The sequence below is a fragment of the Glycine max genome, chromosome 15 (assembly GCF_000004515.6).
Source record: "Glycine max cultivar Williams 82 chromosome 15, Glycine_max_v4.0, whole genome shotgun sequence".
In the NCBI taxonomy this organism is placed as follows: Eukaryota; Viridiplantae; Streptophyta; class Magnoliopsida; order Fabales; family Fabaceae; genus Glycine; species Glycine max.
Genome location: NC_038251.2, coordinates 10,290,720 through 10,309,338, shown reverse-complemented (window position 1 = coordinate 10,309,338; position 18,619 = coordinate 10,290,720). Strand labels below are relative to the sequence as shown.

The following is an 18,619-nucleotide window of genomic DNA, read 5'->3' as shown; positions in this document are numbered from 1 at the left end:
GGCTTCTTTGTATTCTTTTCTCACCCATTATAAATGCGGAGGTACATTTTTTTTAGGCAAGGGAAGCAGCTCCCAAATGCTTTTTACGGTAAGGCTTTGTTGGATTATCCTATTTTCCCTTCTGGAAGGAAAAACAGCCCCAGCCAGGGGGGGACCCCGCCCCACCATGATTTGACCATGCCACCACAAGACCCTGATAGTGGCTTGTTTCTTTGGATGGGGCATAGCCCTGGTTTTAAATTTTTTTAAAGCCCCAAATGGGAATTTAACCAGGAATTCACCCAATTTTTCAAATTCTTCTGGGGGGTTTCATTGTGGGGCCCCCCCCCCGCCCCCCCTCCCCCCCCCCCCAAAAAAAAAAGAAAAATCCCGAAAACTAAAGATATTCTATCCTTAGTTTTCTGTAGTGAATGTTGTATCCATATCAACTGCCAATTGATGACCTAAGAAAATGGCTTGCACACTTCATCTAGCTGCTTGCCATCTTTCCAATTGGAAGTATATCCTATTTATTTTCACTAGTCCATAATATATTTGTTTTATACATTTCATACGCAACTGATCAAGGCCTTCATTGTTGATCATCATTAGTGAGTCAATTCCATTTGATATTCAATTCAAATATTAAAGTGTTGGGCTAATTTCCTGTGAAACATTTGGTCAGCATTTGATATTTCTGTCACATGCTGACAGCTCTACAATTTGCTGATTGTTACAGCCAGATAAGGTTATTGTTATCCAAAGAGCTTTATGAAATCATTTCTCAAAGGAACTCACTTTGAATAACAATGAGAATCAATAAACTATTTGCACTATTATATTTAATGTTCTCTGTTATTGGATCTACTATAAAATTTCTTGTGTCGTAGTCTTGAGAAATCCATGTAACTTATGCTGCAATTAAAATTGCTATTTTGATAATGCTGTTTGAACCATATTATCAAGTATAGTGTGAGAATAAACCAATCTGATGTTCTATTATTGTACAGCCTGTCTTTTTGCCATTGTCAGATCCTGATTTAAGCAACATGGTTTATATTGTGGATGCTAACAACAAATTTGTTCATTTATTTATCAGGGGTTTGTCATCTCAGATTGGCAAGGTATTGACAGACTCACATCACCACCCAGTTCAAATTACACATACTCTGTCCAGGCTTCCATTGAAGCTGGTGTTGATATGGTTAGTCCGCTGTTTATGTTGAAATTGCCCGTGGGACTGGAGTGAATAAAATTTCTGCTTGAGTGTAGCTCGTGAAACAATGTATGCTTTCTGAAGTAGTCCAGTGTAGGGTTATAGAACTCAGTTTTTTTGTGTACTAATCATTACAGGTGATGGTCCCATTTGAATATGGTAAGTTCATTCAGGATCTTACACTCTTGGTCAAGAGCAATATCATTCCAATGGAGCGCATTGATGATGCTGTGGAGAGAATTTTGCTTGTAAAGTTCACCATGGGTCTTTTTGAGAATCCTCTAGCTGATACCAGCTTAGTCAATGAGCTTGGAAGCCAGGTGAGTCATCCAAACCATTTAGTTCGATCAGAATAATATAAAACAACATGCTCTTTCCTTTGATTGAAAAACAAAATTTTGATGAAATTGTCTTCCCAATAATGTCTCAGATGATTCTATTCGAAAGACAACAAGAGATCTCTATAACTTGAGCCACATTGAATATAATCTTCCTTGCTTCCAAACCCACCTATGACCTAACCATCTCAGATGATTTCCCATTTGGGATGGATTCTTACTGTTCAACCCATTTAAGATGATCCAGCCTCTGCCTGATAGATTCAGTTGATAACAGTTTTGGAAAAAAAATGAAAATCGTGAAAGTTGGAACCTACTTGTATTGAGAAACTAAACATCATATACCTTACATTCTTTGTTAATATACGTTACAGCATTGAATTTATCTGATGCCTGCAAGTGATTTTTAAGGACAAAATTTAGTATGTATTTTAATTTTTAATGGCATTCCTTGTTGCCTGTATTTTATAATATAATATATATCCTAGCATAATTGAGACATTGAAAGTCATGAGATATAAGATTATGTTTTTTTAAGTAGGAACACAGAGACCTAGCAAGGGAAGCAGTGAGAAAATCTCTTGTGCTGCTTAAGAATGGGAAAAATGAAAGTGCTTCTCTTCTGCCTCTTCCAAAGAAAGTCCCAAAAATCCTAGTTGCTGGATCTCATGCTGATAATTTGGGTTACCAATGTGGTGGGTGGACAATCAAATGGCAAGGATTCAGTGGCAACAGTGACACAAGAGGTAAGTGACTTTCAGACATCGTAACAAGCTGAGGTCTAGGTCTATGGAAGCATATGAGATTCTGAGTTCTAGATCTTATGTATACTCATTTACTTTGATGTGTAAGACAAGTGGTTAATGAGCATTTTTTGAAGTTATCCAAAATTATATAATATGTGAAGCAATGCAAGGTTACTAGCCTTTTTTTTTTATAAATATTCACCAAACTTGTCATGCATATTTTTAGTTAACTAATAGCAAGTAGTTGCATACATGTCAAAGGAGCAGAAACTAATATTCTTTTCCTTGGACAGGAACAACTATTCTCAATGCCATAAAATCAGCAGTTGATACAAGCACAGAAGTAGTCTTTCGTGACAACCCTGACAATGAGTTTGTTAAGTCCAATAACTTCGAATATGCCATTGTTGTAGTTGGTGAGCCTCCTTATGCTGAGACTGCTGGGGACAGTACGACACTTACAATGATGGAATCTGGCCCAAATGTCATCAACAATGTCTGTGGGACTGTTAAGTGTGTTGTTGTCATCATTTCTGGCAGACCGATTGTCATTGAACCATACATTTCTTCTATAGATGCATTGGTGGCTGCATGGTTACCAGGCACTGAAGGCCAAGGCATGACGGACGTCCTTTTTGGTGACTATGGTTTCACTGGTAAGCTTGCGAGGACATGGTTCAAATCCGTAGATCAACTCCCAATGAATGTTGGGGATCCTCACTATGATCCTCTTTTTCCTTTTGGTTTCGGACTAACAACCGAATCCGTCAAGGACCTGGTAGCAAGGTAATTTTTCCTTTAAACTATTAAAGCTTTTTATATGTTAATTAATCAATGCTGCTAGTCATTAACTACTTTTCATTTGACTAGAGTTGCTCCTCTTATTACTGATGGAACCATCCATTCTGCAGGTCAACCTCAGCTGCTGTTGGTGCAAGGGCTTGTATATTTACCATTATAGTGACCCTAATCATCAGCTTATACTTACCTGGTATGTTAGTGATTCTAAATGTAGGCATAACAAAGTTCATTATTTTTTTCAAGTGACAAACAAAATAATCTTTATGTCTAATGCACCTCAGTGTATAGAATACTAATGGTTGATTGTTCACTTTGATAGGTTAAGCACAATTTATGGGAGCTTTATTGGAGCGGGAGGCTAGAGAACTAACTTGGGATACTTCCCGGCTTAGTCTTATTCTAGTGTAATTCATTGTATACCATTGAGACATTATTATTCATAAACTAGTAATTTGAGCACATTCTTTTTCATAATTGGAACTTGGTTTATCAGACTATTTAGGTATTAAATCTACTAGGCGTTAAGTAGTTAAGTTATTTGTTAGAGTACTGCAAAAATGTTGATTTGTGTTCCGTGCCTCTACTCGAATCACCGGAATTAATTCTTCAAATGCAAGTCTTTTTTGTATATAGCCCAAAATCAAAATAATTAGGAAGCAAATGTCCTCTAGGATTGGTACTATTTTTCCTTTACGTTTTGTTTCGCTTGATCTAACTTAGTGCCAAATGCTCTTAACTCATGGTTCAATTTTCTATTTCTTTTTTTTTTGAAATTTGAAATAAACTTAGATTAATTTTTTTACATCCTTGTCGTTACGTTCTCTAATTAAATGATATGTGGATATTTGATTAAAGTTCTGTAATACTTATTTTAATGTAAGTTATTTATTGAAAAGAGCATTCTTGTATCATCATTTGACCTATTTTTGGTACAAAAATAATTTCTTCATTCCATCTTTTGTTTCCTATGAATTTGGGTTTATAATTTAACTTGATCAACTCAAATGAACATGAAGGTTATTACGGGTATCTTTTATATTAGGCGGTTTTTTAGAGTTCTCCCCATATAATCACAGCTTCCTAGTATTTATTAGGGGGTTTCTGCGTACATTGTCATTTTATACAAGTCATTTGTTTACCTGTGAATGTTTCATCATACAAGATTAATCATTCATGAAAAAAAATTAGGATATCCCTTAACTTCGAATTGTTTTGGTTAAATATTTAATAGTAGAAATTATTGTAAACATGTCAAATAAGTGCAAATGGTGCCAGAGACATCGCCTGACAGAGAGTGAATGATTTTTTTAGAGTACCTTTATATGTAGTTCCTTACTTATAGGCTAAGTAGTTTTACCATTATAGAACTCTAAATTGATACCCAAACCTAAGCAAAAAAAAGTGGAATCACTCAACCTTAGAAGTTGGTACGCTGTATTCTTAGTGCAACTCTAGTACCTTAGCTGTCAAGACACGTGATGCTTCTCTTGGAACAGTGTTGCATGCACACTTACACATAAATGGCCTCATAATTATACAATTTTTATTATCAGATCATATCTATTAATTAATTTTATATAGTTTTTCACACACCTAAACACAAATTTTAATCGACATCAGCCATCAGATGTGAACATATATATGCATGAAGACCTGAGTGCAAGCAGCTATTATTATTTATTCCAATATTCCTTTTATGCGTGGTGCCTAGTAAATTTAAGTAAATTATATTAACATGTGATATTGCCAAATTTCTTTCGATAATAAGCTGTGTGTAATTTCAAATGTAATTTATTCTAAATTTTTACTGCCCAAGTATTCTGGACCTCCTTTAGAAGCCAATACACTGACCAAATGTTATTAGATTCAATTACTAGATCACAAATTCAACACCCTGTTAGGATTGAAAACCCATAGACCATAGTAGTTGTGGAACACCGGTACCGATACACAAACTGTAAATAACTAATAACGCAAATTGTAGGATTCACCCAAAGGTACATCTCACGCTTTATCACATAAGAACACTATTATGGCTCAAGAGAGTACCAATATAATTAGGCCTTTCTACTTTTACACAATCTCTTCCTGCAAACACGTGTCGGAAGTTTCTGTAAATACACCATCAGAATTTGACTTGTGTGGAATACAAAAAGATTCTACACAAATATTTTATGGCTTAAGCAATTGAGCTGGTGAAGAACATTAAGTATGATAATTCAATGGTCTCTTAAACCCTACGTGATCTCTTCTTACTGCTCACAGCTTAACATCTGCTTAGGGATATATATTAAGGGCAAATAAAACGATAAAAGGGATGTAAGGCCAATTGTATAGAAGCTGATATCCTTCCACTAATTCGTATTTTCAACATTTTTTTTGCAAAACATGCCATTTTAGAGTCTAGATTCAAGTCAAGGTTTCCGTTAAGTCTCTACGTGGCTCTAAAAAAATGAGATGAAATGAGAAACTCATAATATTTAGAAGAAGAAAAATTGTGATAGTTTAAAGGAACAAAAAGTAAACAAAATATAATATATATAGACAATAAAAAAAAAAACTATCTGGAACTACATAGGAAATGAATTTACAAAACTAAATTATAATTTATTTTTTTTAAAATGAGGAATCAAAGGAGAAACTCATAATGTAGTATAATGAGCTTCTTCTTAGTACACTGCTTTGAAGTTCTTACAGCTTTTGAGTTGCCCGTACAGAAAATAAAGTGAAAAAAAAGATACAACTATAAAATGTGTGGTCAAGAACTAAGAGTAGCAGGTATACTCAAATCATTAAAAAAGAATTGGGGCAAGCACATATGAACAAATAGCCAATTTACAAAATTAACATGATATTTGAAAAGATCTTGTTGGAGTTCCATTCACACCTTGCCTTGTCCTATGCTGGCTATGCATCCACAAGGAACACGCTTTATTAGCTTCCCACAGGAAGCTGCATACTCCTTCCTGTGGACTCACAGATATAGCACTCCAGAACAGTATGTGGAATTACTTTCCACATTTTCAAGTGCATGGATTTTTGCCACCTGATAGCCCAGTCAGTGTTCACTAGCAGAGTGGCAGTGTTAAATATTTTGTCCGAGTCGATGTCTGCACGTAAGAGCCCTCCACTCTTCAGTTATTGTATCCTTTCTCTGACAAGCAGGGTTTATTGAACATCAAAGACAGATTCAACGAAGATGCCAAGTGTAACATTTTGGCGTCGATTAATTCCAAAACTTGACATCCTGAACAAAGAAAGATGACAGGAGTATAAGCAGTTGAGTGAAACAGTTGTTTCAACAAGGAAATGCTGCTAACATGACAAACAAATACAAAGTCAGACAGAAAGGTGAAGTGTTGACAAGAAAAGTAAAAAACCAATGCTAAAAGTGAAAGAGTATTAATTCAGAACCCAATGCAGCAGAGGAGGGGAGGGGATAAAGTCTCACTATAAATACAAGCAGGATGCATGCACTCTGACTTTTAAAAAACTCAACATGCATATTAATTTGAATATACTCATGAATATCGGATTAAAAGAATGTGAACTGCCAAAAGCCAAATTAAAATAAAGAATGAGAAGAGAATGAGGGAGCTAGCTAGTGCTGGGTCAAGGAAGAAGGAAAGGCTAATTAATAGTTACTGAGAGACAGTAGTAAAAAAACTGACAAGTTCATTCCGAGTGTTCAAGTATGATTTACAAATTACAAAACATAGGGATTCATGAATCCATGATACAGCATCAAGCACAATAGCTGGCATACATAGAGCTTTGGTTCCCTAATACTTGTTCTGTATATTGTATTAGTTAACCACAGCTTTGCTCCTTTTGTTGCTAGGCTGTATGTAAATCAGTACCACCTGTACTGCTTTCTCTATTATTTATAATATATTTATATTTTTGCCAATAAAAAAAAATAGCTGGCATACTAGAATGCATGTAGCCAAATCCCTCTCAATATGACTAAGGATTGGATGCTATTGGTGAAATCACGTTAGTACTACTGTTTATAAGAATGACAAAATTAACAATATATATGCTGGAAGTATTATCTTTAAAGGTACACAAATATAAATTATCATCCCTCTAAGAGCATGTTTGGAATAGCCTTTTTTGAGAGAAATAATTACTTATTTTTCAAAAGCTCTCTAAGAGATAGGGAAACTGAACCAAAGATGAACAGGTTATCATTGTACCATGCTAACTGCTCATGAAAGTCATGCCATCATCTGAATCTGAAATACAGTGCAAACAATCATTGCTGGTTGCCTCGTAATGGCGGTAACTGAAAAGATGGTCATTAGGTATATCATGATGTATATCTCTTGAAGTATTGAGGCAAGAAATAGAGAAATTTATCCCTTTAGGTTTTTGTTGGTTCATCAAGAACTACCTTGCAAAGATGAAACCACTGCACCAAAGCTTGAAACTGAAGCAAATATCCTAATGGTAAAACATTGAATTCTACCCAAAATTGCAAAGAGCACTATATTTTATGTAAACTTTTGAAACACTTCACCCCTATTATCATGATAATCACATCACAAGATCGTCAACTTTCTTAAAAGATAAAGCTAATAGGTGAAACCACATAAATAGTTTATGTATCTCTAATACACTGTCTCGCATGAAACGCTTTTGGGCATGCTAAGTGGACAATGGGCATGCCTTCTTTAATGTTATGCTGAAATTCAACTTGAATGAGGTGGCAGGTATCAAACTCTTCACCTCTCAGCCACAAAGGTTCTGATATCAAGTCAAGGAACTCTACTAAAAGCTGAATTTACAGAGTGAAGTACATAAATGGTTTTTATATGTGTAACAGTCGCCATTCTTCATGTTAGAAGGTGAGGAAAGCAAAAGAACAGAAGAAAAGGGACAAAGTGGTTTACCACCCAAAGATCAAGTATATTAATAGGTTAACACCACTTGTGCAAGCAAGGGAGGGAATCAGGGGACTAAATGAAAAGACCTATATCTAAAATTCTCAATGTGTCAAAAGCCTCTTGAAAGATCCAATTTAAAGACAACATACAATAGTGAGTGGAAATTACAAAACCTTTGTGTTACATTTGTGCTGCTGCATTCATCCTTCCATCATTTTCTTCCTCTTTGTTTGTGTGGTCCTGGTCATCCTGGTTTGAGCCAACTAGCAAATGCTGATTTCCTACAACACTTTCGTTGCTCCTTACTAAGGACAGCTGGTCCATAGGAAGAGAATTCCTTTTGTAATTCCACACAAGCCTTGAAATATAGTCTTGAGGTGAAACAAGACCTTGTTCTCTGATGCAATCCCGTTGTTCCTCCAAAGTTTTTGGATCTTCCAGTTTTATGTATTCTAGCAACAACTTTTCATGGTCAGGCCTCCAATTACTAGGGAACGGGGAGTAATCTGTCTCAGGCACAAGAGACATCCTCGTATATTGTAGCCCGTCTATTGACTCGGCAAGACCCATCCTCAGCAAATTCTGGTACTCAGGAGACTGTCCTTTTTTCTCCTTCAATGGACGGCTCAGGTTACGAGCACCAATCTTGTACACTTTTGCACGTGACCGAAGCTTGTACTTTGCAGCATACAGCTTAGCAAGGGAGCCTCTTATGATATAAGAACAGAAGTTCACAATCTTCTTCCTATTGTCTGCATATCTATACCACTCAACCATTGTTGACAAAAACTTGTTCATTTGAGCATTGGTATGCGCCTGTGTGGCATGAAACATCCTAAAACAAGGCTGGGGATCCGGATCCCTATCCCCCTTGAGAAAACTCAACTTCCTAAACTGCTTAATACATTGTTTCAAGCTTGCCGTGACCGACAACAACGTCCCTACACCCTTCTCACTTATGATCTTACCACCAGTGGCAGTATACCTAAGAGTTGGATACACAACCCTCCTACACAACACATGATCCAAAAACATTATCCCTTTGGTTATATGCTCTATAGGGAGGCTCTCATTATCAAGCTTGAGCATAAACCTTAGATCACAAAACTCAATCAACTGCTTCCTCAATGCAGCCGCATCAGCCCTAGGCCCTCTAACACCAATCAAGACATGCCCTCCATACCTTAGGAAATCCATCTTCCTCGTCTTATCTGGCCCACTCGTGGGCACGAACTCCGGCCACGATGTGTTCCCCTGCTCCTCTTCAGGACTATTCCATATAACATCACTCTTGGAAGGAACATAAAACTCTTTAATCTTCCCCTCCATCCACCTATCCAACTCGTCCAAACAAACATTCGCCAAAAGCGGACTAAGCACCCCACAGTGCCCCCAATTGGGCACCCTCTCTGCCTCCTCCGGCGCAAACCCGAAAAAAGTATCCAACCAATAAGGATCAGGCTTAGGCTCATCCTCAGCCAACACCCTCTTCTTCTGATACTTCCTCTTCTTCTTCTTCTCCTTCTTCTCCACAGTAGTAACAACCACTGGCGTAACCAAAGCATCCTTTATCAAATCAACAACCAACTTATCCCTAACATCTCTCATAACAGAATTAATCACCAACCCCACCTTCATCCCATCTAACAAAACACTAAAATTACCCTTTATATACCACAAGTACCCAGCAAAGCTTCTCCTAATAACCCTCAAAACAGTGTGGGGCGTCCTACCGGGTCGAAAAGCATACGACTTTGGCGAAAACCTCGGCTCGTAGATCGGTTCGAGGATCATAAGGAGAACTTCATGGACAATTCTGTCCTGGAAGGGAGCCGGCTGCGTGGTGGTGAGGATGGTTTTGATTTTGCGCTTGGAGAGGGAGTCGTAGTCGGTTTTGTCCTTGGGGGATTTGATGAAGAACTTGAGCCTGGCGCCCCACTTGAACTTGGCGTCGAGGACGGCGTTGCGGAGGGCGAGGAGGTCCTGAAGAGTGGAGGCGTGGAGGGAGGAGCGCGGCGTGTAGGAGCCGGTGTCGTCGGTGGCGACCTTCTGGTAGGCGAGGACCCAGAGGTCGAAGCGGCGGAGGAGGGGGGAGAGGTTGGTGACGGCGCGGTCGGGGTGGCGGAAGTTGTCAATCCACATCTGGCAGCAGAGGGAGACGCCGTCGTCTTTGGAGAGGGTGGCGGAGGAGAAGCGGCGAAGGGGGGAAGGAGGAGGGTGTAGGATAGAGAAGATGGGGAGGAAGCGTAGGGGATTGTTGTTATTGGTGGGTTTGGAGAGGATGGAGTGGGAGACGCGAGGGAGGCGTCGACGCATTTCGGTGTTTTGGGTCTCTCAGGGCATTGGGTGGGAATGGACTGAAGGAAGAAAGTTGAAGAGCAAAACCCAACAAAAACCCTGCGGCTAATGTTATATGCTCCTAGGACTTTGAGTTTGCTCTTTCTTTTCTCCATATTTTCTTCTTCTTTATTTTTTTTATTTTTTTAAGGCTAAAATACTATTTTTCTCCCCTCCCTTGTGCTTCAATCTACGGATTCTACCGTGAGGGAAACAAAAGATTTATCGCATTTTACCTAACTATATTTGAATTGTTAGATGCGCTTGAAATCAATGTTTAATATTTTTTTTCTTTCCCAATTTATCCTTAACTACTTTGTTTTTTTAATCCCCTAATCTTCCTATCCTCCGTCATTCCTTCTCTCTCTATCACTAATGCCACTTTTCCACTTATAGAACCATTCCTTCTTCATGACCATCAATGACTTTTAAAAAAATAACAAACAACAATGACCAAACATTGAAAAAAAAATCCAACACAAATCAAATTATAATATTTAATTTTTTTCAAATATGAGAAATAGATACAATCAAATTATAATATTTAATTTTTTTCAAATATGATAAATAGATACAAAAGCTAACGACAGAAATTCAAAATATTAGACTCAAGAAGCATATCTAAATCAAATTCTTTTTAAAAAAAGGCTAAACACAAGCACTGTGAAATCCATTCCCAGACGAAAATGACGAACCACTCTGAAATCTTCCCTTGCATGTGAACACGAACAATCATGTGCAGTTGTTGTCAGCCACCCCCTTCGTCTCGTCTTGATGCCTCATTTCAACCAAATCCAAGGGTGAACGAAACCATATCACCATCGCGAACCACAAAAACTTACCGCGAACCCCATAAATTTCACCATGAACAGTGAAGGAAATCGCAAACCACTACAAATCACATCATAAAAATGGAGAAACTTTTGCCAACTGCCATGTGCCTCTGCATCCATCGAAGCCAAAAGTGAAGGAGGTGTGCAAGATTGATCGTTGGAATAGGGGAGTCTACTCAGATCTGTTTCAATCAAAGCCTAATATTGGGAAAAGAGATTTGTGATAAGGCTTCTTTAGATTCGTAAGATGATGGGCAACGGAGATGTGTGGGAGGGCGGTGTGAAGAAAGATAACAGTGGTTCGCACGCCAAGAAAGGTGGAGATGAAAGTGGTTGGGTCTTTGAGGGGAAGAGATGGAAGGGGTTCTCCAAGGGACAAAATTGATAAAAGGAAGAAAAAAGAAAAAAATGAAGAAAAAAGAAAATTTTGAGTCATAGATTTCACGTTAAAAAAATCTAACGACAAAAAATAATATTTGTATTGTGCGAAAGTTATTTTACTTTTGCACGGTAGAATCCGTCTCAATTCCATCACTCAAGTTTAAAATGTATTATTTGTTATACTAAACTCTCTCTCTCTCTCTCTAAAGCCTTTACTTCTAAAAGGATTATTGGGGGAAAGCAGAATAAACTCTCTAATGTCTCTAATATTCGTTTCTCTAGCAATATTGGGAGATATCTTGGATTTAATATTGTTCATGGTCGGGTTACCACGAACATTTTTTATTCTTTATTGGAGAAAATCAAGAAGCAATTTGCTAGGTCGTCTTTTAAGTAGGGCTGGTTACATGGTTTTGGCTAACTTGGTGCTCTCGTCTATCCCTACTTATGCCATGCACATGCAATGGGTGCCCTCAAAGAGTTTGCCAAACCCTTAATATGATGACGAGAAGATTTTTTTAGAGTGGAAGCATTGATCGTAGAGTTCATCTTGTCAACTGGAATGTGCTCACTAGAAAAAAAAAGTAGGGAGGTATGGGTGTTCGTATTGCTCGTTTTCATGATGTTGTCCTCTTGGGTAAACTGATTTGGGACTTGTGTCACAACCCTAATAAGCTTTGGGTTCATCTCATTTCTACCAAGTATCCTTGGGTCCAATTTGAAGATTTGTTCTTATACAAAGGTCTGTATACCATGACTTCTCTCCCTTATGTTTTCGAGGTAATTAAGGATGGCTTCCAGTTGAAGATTGGAAGGGGTGATAGTAGCTTTTGGTATGATTCCTAGATGAGGGATTCATCTCTGGCCAGTAAAGTTGATTTTGTTAATGTAAATATTAGGGATGTTTATACTATTGATGGATGGGACTTTAGCAACCTCTATATTGAAATCTCGCCTTCTATTAGAGATTCTATAACAGTGATGTGGTTGATCCTTCACCATGCGAGTCCAGTTTTGATTGTGTGGTCTAAAGATATTTAAGGTGAGTACACAACTAGGTCGAGGTATGACAGGTTGCTTAACCAAACCTTATTTGTTACTTCTAACCCCTATTATTGAGTTTGACACTTTTCTCTTTTGGAAAATGTGAAATTTTTTATTTGGTGAGATAAGCATCAAGTTGTTCCTTCTAGGAACTTCCTCTGTATCAGACACATCATCAACAATGACCGTTGCCCCCAATGTGGTGTCATGAGTGATGATGTTGGTCATATCCTTTGGCAATGTGGTAATGTTCACAACGTTTGGAATTTTTTCCATATCAACTTACCTTTTTGTTGATGTCGTGGTGATGAACTGACAAAAGTAGGTTTAGGATTACATGTGTGAGGTAGGGATCATGTTCCCTTTTATGATTTGGGAAATTTGGAAGGCTTAGAATGTGGTTATTTTCCAAAACCGTGAGGTCTAACCTTATGCCATCATTTACCACGTCAACAGGTTGGTTCAAAGTGTCCAATGGGCTTTTCTCTTATATGGTGATATATCGGGGTGTGCCACTAGCCCAAGGTTGGTAACTTGTGTGAAAAGCAATGCTAGTCAAGTGATGCTCCATGTTGATGAGAGTTGCCTTTCATATATAGGGCCTACTGGATATGGATAGTGGTTTCTATGGTAATATTGGTGTGATGGATATTGTCAAAGCAAAGCTTGTGACCATGCTAAAAGGTCTGGAAATGGTGTGGGCCATGAATTGTAAGGATGTTATTTGCATATTTAGTTCTTTGAATGTTGTTAGCATAGTCAAGGAGGGTGTGCCTAATTGTCATTAGTATGCATCCATTATTCTTAGCATAAGAAATTTCTTAGAGGAACAATGGAGTCTGGAGTTTGGGCACTCGCTACATGAGGGAAACTTTTGCTCGAATTTGCTTGCTAAGAAATGTTCGAATGTTGGAGTTTGATTTACGAAGGTGGAGAGCCCTCCCATGGAGCTGCATCATAATCTTTTAGTTGATGCTTTAAGCATTCTTTTATTGTGTGTAGTTTGTTGGTGTTGTTTTTCCTTTTATTTATCTCCTACTGCCATAAAAAACTCTCTATATTACGAAGCATGTTGATTGATTGGGATTTTTGTAATTGTAACTTAAGCATACATCTTAATTAATTTCAAGCCCTAATTATGCAATTGTCGTCCATAATGCACTGTCTTATCATGCTCAACATGATTATTTTCAATAGGATACATGTGGTCAAGGCAAAAAACACATTATCCTCTTTACCAAGAAATATGAGTTCAATGGTTATATATTGACTTATATTGTTATCTAATCACATCAATATTGACATATTATTATAAAAATTAACAAATTAGCATACATCTTAAAATAATTATGAATATTTATATATATTTAAATTGATTTTGCACATAACTAACATGAACATAAGCATAAGAAAGTCAAACATCTTATGTTACCTAAAAACAAAAAGACACAGTCACACCTGAAAAATACTAATATATATGTATCAAGTCAATTCAAAGCATATGAACAACATATTAAATTACATGTATTTCAAATCCAATGTTGAATCTAATAATGTAAATGTGTCATATTATAATAGGCTTAAATATGTTTTAAGTTCCTGATTAATGATCGAATTTTATTCTATCCCTAATAAATTTTTTTGTTGTTTTGAGTCTCGATATATTGAAATGAAACTTTTGTCTTGAGTCTCTGTTATTCGTTAAGTAATTATGTGTCATCTTACAAATTGATATTTCAACATTATCAATGGTTGTGATGGTGTCATATCATTACTTAACTGATTACATGGACTTAAAATAAAGTTTTAATATATCATAGACTTAAAACAATGAAAATATTTATTAGGGATTCAAAATAAAATTCAATTATTTATTAGGGATATTAAATATATTTAAGTCATTATAATATTTGGGTTAGGAACTCATGAACCCATATTCCAACCTAATTATATTTGGGCCAACTGATTTAAACCCAAGCCAACTCATTGACCCAATCCAACCTCGTTAAAAATGTAGTTGTGTTGGATTAATCGACTTCATAAATTGGGTCGTCTCGATTACACTCTTATTGCTAACAACACATTTTCTAGTATATTTTTAAAAAATACACACTTTATTATTAATTAAACTTTACTAAAAGTTACAAAATTATGAGAGAGAATCATTAAATAAAAAATAAAACCCATGAAATTATTATTCTCAATAAATTTCAATCAATAATAGAAAACACACTAAAAATTATATTGCTGACATTTCTCTTTAATATTTGATATAGTTGTTTTGTAAAAATAACCATGAATATATTTTTTTAAATTAAAGTACTCTAAATAATTTATTAAATAAAACAACCATCAAAATTAGTTCCAAATTTTGACAAAATAAGACAATTGTATTGTCATTTTAAACAATTAAAAATGTTAATTTATAACCCAATTATGAAATGTCTATACTAGAAAGTGTAGCAACATACATTGAGTTGTTATATGTTAATTGCACTTAAAATCATAATAGATAACAAGTAGCATTAAAACACTCTTCAAGTCTTCCTTTTGTGCTTAATTTTGTAAGCAACGTTTTCTATCTAATATGTTTTCCTACCTTCAACGAGGTTATAATGTCAAAAAAGAGTGTAGTTTTTTTTAAAATCTCCCAATAAGCATGACCTTGCTTGATGTAAATCCATACATGGTATATCACAAGTTTCAAGTTATGCTTCAACTTAGTGTAACTTCCCCAAGATATATAGTGTTAGACACATATTATATTTCCATAAGACTCCCTATAAGGTTGCACCATGTTATACCATTTGACTAGCTATTAAGACACTCATATTTAGGTGTTGCATTAATCTTGGTCGAAATATATTTCTTCAAATAATTTATGTAACTTTCAAGTGACTCTCTTTGTTATTCCAACACTCAATCATGTATAATTGTGGTGTTCATCCTTAGAATAAGAATAATGTCTCTAATACCTGTCTTAGTAAGTACTGTGCACTGGAGGACATGATCTCATTTCTTACATTTAATCTTGTTCCATTACATAATCTATTGGATCAGTCATTGCATTTGATAAACCATATTTTTTGTACACCATATGATATTATATGCCTCATCCTTCAATTCTCCTTTCTTTATTCGCTGGCATGTGGATAAAAAGGTTATATTTAGATGTGGATGGGGTAATATGAGTGTGATATTCCTTTAATATTTGTTCATGTGGGTAAAGAGACTATAGATTTTATGCATAGTCAAACATTCTTTGAAGGAAAGTGTTTTTCTTATGTCATCATAACATGTCCTGGGTAGAAAAAACCCATAAAAAATAGCCTATTATCGACAAGTTGTTGGGACATATTGTTCAACTAAGCCAACATAAGTTTCCTTTAAATGTTGTAGGAAAATGTTTGGAGTATGATGATGTCACTAAACAAGAGTTGTTAGTTGCAAAGATATTTGTGCATGATGAACGATATGATAATTTATTGGTAAGCTTAAACTTAGAAAGATAAATTGCACTCTAATTGCTATTTATAATTCCTAGTTGTTCCAAACTAAAAATATGTTTGACTCACCTAACAATAAATTTAGTTTAATTTTGGAAAGATCGTTCACTACTTTTCGAATCTTATGGAATGAAAAATCACATCTTCTAGTAGTAAAATGCTCATATGTTGTTGTTCACATTGGATTACATTTCCATAATCATATTATTTTGTTGTAATTTCTCATACACAATTTGATGAAACATATTGAATGTAATGAGATGTGAGTTTAAACCTTGTATAATGTTATATTTTTTGTACACTATTGGATCAAGTGGCCTCGAAATAATTAAGAAGGGGGATTGAATTAATTATGAATATGTCTTGACTGATTAAAAATTTATCCTTGTTAATTTTACTAGATTCAATTAGGCTTTACTGCTAAGTTATGAGAAAGTAAAGAACAGAAATAATAACTTAGACAAAAGTAAAGTGAAATTAAAAAATACACAGCGGAAAAATAAAGAGTGTAGGGAAAAAGAAAGCAAATACAAGATTTATACTGGTTCGGTCACAACCCGTGCCTACGTCCAGTCCCCAAGTAACCATCGATTCTTGAGATTTCCTTTAATCTTGTAAAATCCTTTACAAGCAAAGAGTCACAAAGGATGTACCCTCCCTTGTTCTCTTTGAAACACCAAGTGGATGTATGCTCTACTTGAACTGAAACACAAGAGATGTACCCTCTCTTGTTCTCAGTATTACAACCCAAGTAGATGTATGCTATACTTGTACCACAAAGGATGTATGCTCCAATGTGTTAAAACAAATAATTCTTAGGCGGTTAGTCCCTTGAATTTTTGTAAGGGAAAACAAAAGATATCTCAGACGGTTAGTCCTTTGAAATCTTTTGTTCAGAGGGAGGAGGAAGAATCAAAAGAATTCTCAGGCGGTTAGTCCTTTGAATTCTTTTGGCAAGAGGGAGAAGGAAGAAAAAATAGCACACTTTTATTTTTTTGCAGAATTTCCACTTGCAGAAAAACAAAGTTTTGAAACCGAAGTTTAGAAAGCTTTTTGGCAAGAGTTTTTGCAAAGAAAAACAATGGGCAATGGTCAAAAAAGATTTGAAAGAGATATGTGTTTTTGATGATTGTAAAATGCGTGCCAAGGTCTTGCTTTTATAAACTCTTCATGTTTGGTCAAAAAACCATTGGAATAGTTATGACTTGAGAAAATCATGTTAAGAGTTATAACTCTTAACTTTTTCTTCAAAACTATTAACTGGTAATCGATTACCACAATGGTGTAATCGATTGCACAATGTATTTTATGAAAAGTTGTGACTCTTCACAATTGAATTTGAATTCCAACGTTCAGATTCACTTGTAATCGATTACTAATATAGTGTGATCAATTACACTATTTGAAAATCATTTTGGAACGTTACAAATCATTTGAAAATATTTTGAAAATCAATCTGGTCACTGGTAATCGATTACTGTTAACTGGTAATCGATTACCAGAGAGTAATCACTCTAGTAACTTAGAAAATTTGAGAAAATTCTTTTGTAAAACAAAACTGTGCTATTTGGTTTTTGAAAAAATCTTTTAATACTTATCCTATATGAAGTCTTGACTTGTTGCTTCTTGATTTCTTCTCTTGAATCTTGGATTGGATTCTTGATGCTTGATCTTGAAGTCTTGAATCAATCACTTGAGCTTTTGGCATCATCAAAATTGTTTGGTTCATCATCATGAAGCTTGCTTCTACATACACTGTCAAAACAAGTCACTTGTGATAAATGTGTTACCTATCATCACAAAAGTCATATATTACATATAATATTTTCAAACAAAGTAAAAGATGTTCACACCCACTTCTTATTCTCTATTTCTAACTAACATTTTTTTGCCAAAATAATGTAAAAAAATAAAACACTATCAGAGACAAAACTCATGTCTCGTCATGTATAAAATATATGATTTAACAATGACAAACACATAGACATGTAGTATGTTATCAACAACAAAATCAGCCATACAAGTAGTGGCGCAAAAAGCTGCAAAAATATTGTACTTTTGTTCCTCTCTCCTTAACAAGTAGCAAAAAAGACAAATTGTTGATAATTGAATTATTTGAGGAAGTCGCAAAAATCACTCAACAAATATTTTTCTGAAGCTTATAAACGTTACCTTAAGTATCAACAACAACAAAAAAAAAACACTAGATTATTCAACTTCATAACCTACCAAGTCAATCCTTAACTAACAAAGTTGTTTGTTGTATTCAAACTTAATTGTATATTCTCTCTCTCTGAGAGATTTGAATATTGTATTCATTCATATTATTGTTTGAAGTTAGGAATGACTTAATGATCAAATAATGCTTTGGTGTTCTTAATCTCAATGGGAAATTGAGGGTGTGACAAAAGTGGCCAAGAGAAAACTTATTTGTAATTAGTTTGATGAATGGAATGGAACACTTTACATGTTGTAAATGAAAATTTGATATAGTTCAAATTAAGTTAATCATTATAAACAATTTTTTTTACTTTCTCTTTGTTATTTAA

At 35.4% G+C, this 18,619-nt stretch overlaps 2 protein-coding genes across 6 annotated transcripts in view; one reads left to right on the top strand and one right to left on the bottom strand.

Moving 5' to 3' along the window:
* LOC100806362 (lysosomal beta glucosidase) overlaps positions 1 to 3,691 on the top strand; it is a 6,038-nt gene extending 2,347 nt beyond the window's left edge. Inside the window, exons 4-9 of the mRNA XM_041010107.1 lie at positions 1,079 to 1,183; positions 1,333 to 1,515; positions 2,075 to 2,279; positions 2,573 to 3,065; positions 3,191 to 3,270; positions 3,400 to 3,691. Coding sequence (XP_040866041.1) covers positions 1,079 to 1,183; positions 1,333 to 1,515; positions 2,075 to 2,279; positions 2,573 to 3,065; positions 3,191 to 3,270; positions 3,400 to 3,404 — 1,071 coding nt within the window. The 3' untranslated portion in view covers positions 3,405 to 3,691. The remainder of the gene's footprint in view (positions 1 to 1,078; positions 1,184 to 1,332; positions 1,516 to 2,074; positions 2,280 to 2,572; positions 3,066 to 3,190; positions 3,271 to 3,399) is intronic.
* Positions 3,692 to 5,666: 1,975 nt separating this feature from the next.
* LOC100790995 (nuclear intron maturase 2, mitochondrial) lies at positions 5,667 to 10,715 on the bottom strand. 5 transcript variants are annotated; one of them, XR_005888806.1, is made up of 3 exons: positions 8,143 to 10,715; positions 7,214 to 7,368; positions 5,667 to 6,327 (listed from the first exon to the last, which is right to left on the bottom strand). XR_005888806.1 is itself a non-coding variant. In XM_041010003.1 (3 exons), exon 1 carries the CDS (start codon positions 10,283 to 10,285, stop codon positions 8,150 to 8,152), a length of 2,136 nt encoding a protein of 711 aa, XP_040865937.1. In that variant the 5' UTR covers positions 10,286 to 10,715; the 3' UTR covers positions 5,667 to 6,327; positions 7,280 to 7,318; positions 8,143 to 8,149. The 5 variants fall into 5 exon arrangements, 2 of the variants coding, with proteins under 2 accessions (XP_040865937.1, XP_003547325.1); XR_418338.4 differs by having other exon boundaries at positions 7,280 to 7,368; XR_005888807.1 differs by having other exon boundaries at positions 7,214 to 7,318.
* Between the last annotated feature and the right edge of the window lie 7,904 nt (positions 10,716 to 18,619).

Coding starts and splice junctions, on each gene's coding strand:
- LOC100790995 (XM_041010003.1), bottom strand. CDS start 10,285: ATGCGTCGACGCCTCCCTCGCGTCTCCCACTCCATCCTCTCCAAACCC.